The 3,304-nt window shown below is 34.3% G+C and overlaps 1 protein-coding gene across 3 annotated transcripts in view; it reads left to right on the top strand.

Moving 5' to 3' along the window:
* LIAS (lipoic acid synthetase) overlaps window positions 1-3,304 on the top strand; it is a 14,819-nt gene that overhangs the window by 7,604 nt on the left and 3,911 nt on the right. For 2 of the 3 annotated variants that reach the window (XM_077758925.1, XM_077758927.1), the window contains 2 exons: window positions 820-948; window positions 2,587-2,732. In XM_077758925.1, coding sequence (XP_077615051.1) covers window positions 820-948; window positions 2,587-2,732 — 275 coding nt within the window. Of the gene's footprint in view, window positions 1-819; window positions 949-2,586; window positions 2,733-3,304 lie in introns of those variants that run through there. The other variant, XM_077758926.1, reaches the window with a different exon arrangement.

Genomic DNA, 3,304 nt, shown 5'->3' with positions numbered 1-3,304 from the left:
TTAAAAAAAAAAAAAAAAAAACACTGAGTTAAAGGCTGTATTCTTTCAACATCACTTATGTGCATGAGAGGGTTTGTATGTGGTCTTTTCTACATCTGTTCTCTCAGGAAAGAGCTCCAGAAACTGCCACTGGGTTTGTGAAAAAATTTATCAGCCGTCCTAGTTGTTTCTACTGCTGTCAAAGGGAACAGCACTATGACCTAGTTCACATTTTAATGCTTGAATGCATAGAGTCAGAATATAAATAGAAGATTAATGTTTAACTTGAATTTCATTTAAGCAAAGCTCATGCATGACTCAGCAATTCAGAAAATAGTTTTTAAAACTCACAGCACTTGTGAAATATTTGCCTAGAGGAAGAGAGGATGGGACTACTTGATGAATTATAAAGAAATCAAAATTAAAGCAATCAAGTAATATTGGCATTCATGTAAGAAATGTCCCAATTTACTTTCCAAATAATAAAAAGATATTATATGTTCAATGTTTTAACATTTATATTTTGATTCTTTTAAGCAACTTTATTTTCTTAATACCCGCTCAATAAAGTATAAGTCTATTAATCTCAAAATTTATTCTGATCATCTGCCTGCAGATGTGTTTTAACCACCGTGTACATAATATTTGATGTTCAGGGTGTTTTTTTCCTAGAACAGTTTATTTATGAACATTGGTAGGTTCGAGCTTTCCTTGGCAAGGTTCTAAAGATGACACTGTTGAATGAAACTGATACTGAATGAGTACTGGTAATTTCTGTTTTAAGCAATAGTTAATGTCAATTTTTCCCCTCAGTTTGACTTACTTTTTTTTCCTCCATAGGAATCCAAAAATTCTTGTGGAATGCCTCACCCCTGATTTCCGAGGAGATCTTAAAGCAATAGAAAAAGTTGCTTTGTCAGGATTAGATGTGTATGCTCATAATGTAGAAACAGTTCCAGAATTGCAAAGGTGATTACATGTACGGAGTAACGTTGGCAAGTTTGGAGGGCCAGAATCTGCTAAATTTTCTCTTTTTTTAGGAGAGACTTTTTTTTTGTATTGGACTTTTACGAAGTGACCTCTCTTTTCTTAACAAAAGCAACGCATATCTATCACAGGAAAATCAGAAAATATAGACAACAAAAACAGCATAAACATCACCCATGTTATTTTTTTCCCAGTAATTACTATAACGTATACATCTCGGCATATATTTATACACATGTATGTATATTTTGGTGCACACACACACAATGAGCATCTTTTTTATTTAAAATAGTATATTGCAAGTGCTGATGAGTTATTTTTTTCAAAAAATAGTTTTCAAAAAAATTACACAAAAGTAAATAACTTTGATTGTAATTCTAAAAAGAAAAGACTTTTAAAAAGCATTTGGCACTAATATATGCAATAAATGATACAAAAGAAACATTGTGATCATTCAGATGTATTTTAATTCTCTTTTAAAAAGTAGGTACTATTCTTTCTCCTAATGTTAGCCGGTAGAAATATTGACAGATTGTTAGTCCACATTAATGGCTATATTCATATTTCAGAACGATGAAAAATACTTATTTAACCTTCAGGCAAGATTAATATGTTTATTTAATTTTAGTAAAGTGTTTGCCAGTGATCTTATTAGGTTCTACACTTCATATGTATCAAAGAACTTGAAAAAAGTATGGTAGACAGCCAACAGTTCCTCTAAAGCATAAATAAATATTAGGGAGCATAACTTCAATTAAGTGGAGAAATACTTTGAAAAGTAACTATGTTCAGTGTTGTCATTTTTGTGGTTATTCTTAAATCCGCAAATTGGTTTCCTTTCTTCTCTGTGTATTGGTCTCTGATGAAAAATAATGACGACAAGTCAGTTACACACACAAAGGTGCGTTAGAATTCAAACAAATGGTGGATTAACATCAGCAACTCTGTCCTTTTGGCCTTGTCGCCATTTAAAGCACGGTTTGGCTGCTGTTGAAGTCTAGCACACAGCCTGTTCCAACCCTGTCATTTCTCATGATACTACCACCAGTGGGTGCCAAGTTCCCTGGTTTCACTTAAGAAACATTATCCTTTCCAGTGAAAATTCCAGAATCACGCATTTTTACCTAAGAGGTGTCACTGTCGTGTACTCGCCAGCAGAGGGCAGCTTGGGTTTAGAAAAGAACTGAACATAAAAGTTTTCAGACCTGAAATGTGGGTTCAGGTTAAACAGTTTTTCCTTTGTTTAGTATTTAGCTTTGTCTTACTTTCACTCTTTTCCCTTCTCTCTCGACTACCCTCCCTTACAGTCACTCATTTTCAGCTTCAAATTCTGGTTTTTCAATGAGTAATTCCTAAACTGAATTACTTCCTTTCTAGTTTTCTCTGCCTCAGGCTTGAAAGGCCTTAAAAGTAGATAGAGCTAGGGAGCCTGATGAAACCTGATTTTCATTACAAAAGTAGCACCTAGATATTTGTGCACAAATGGTAGTATTAAACCATATGATTTAATATAATGTCCAGAGTGTACTTTTCTGGTTTTTTAGATTGCTTGCATAACTATGTACTTAGTTGAGCTTGTGGTTATTCTTTCTTGCTAACAACAGCCTTGCTGTTTTCAAGGAAAGTTCGTGATCCCCGGGCCAATTTCAGCCAGTCCCTGCGCGTACTGAAACATGCCAAGGAGGTTCGGCCCGATGTGATTTCTAAAACCTCCATAATGTTGGGTTTAGGAGAAAATGATGAGCAAGTATATGCAACAATGAAAGGTAAAGAAGTAAGACCAAAGTACAGGGTATGATTATAAAAAGCAGCATAAAAAAGAAAGGAAGTATGTTTCTTAGAACCGTATGGAATGATATGCAGAAAGTTCAGGATATGAAATTTATATCCCATTTTATTCCCTACTCTTTCATCAAGTGAAAATATAATTTTATCCGCTTTTACTGTTTAATCATTGAATAGTTTTGAGAGCCAGACATCTACTAGCAGCTCTGACAGGCAGTGACAATTCAAAGATGAGTAAGATGAAGCCAGTCCTTTGAGGAAGAGCTTACTGGCAACATTGTCACATAACATGATATGCTTTGGACTCTGCTGATTCTTAGTCTTGTAAGCCCATTTGCTTTGTGATTCTTGGGCTTTATAAACTGTAAGAAAAAAAAAAAAAGTACATGAGGATCCTTTGCCTACTTGCAGCTATATATTGGTTCTAAGGGTAACACATCCAAAGAGTAATTAGAAGTTTCTCTTTGGGGGAGGACACTTATGGGGATGAGCACTGAGTGTTATGTGGAAACTAATTTGACAATAAGCTATTTGTAAAAAAAAAAAAAAAAAA

Source organism: Crocuta crocuta, unplaced genomic scaffold (genome assembly GCF_008692635.1).
Source record: "Crocuta crocuta isolate KB4526 unplaced genomic scaffold, BGI_CrCroc_1.0 scaffold223, whole genome shotgun sequence".
NCBI lineage: Eukaryota > Metazoa > Chordata > Mammalia > Carnivora > Hyaenidae > Crocuta > Crocuta crocuta.
This window is presented reverse-complemented; position numbering and strand designations above follow the sequence as displayed.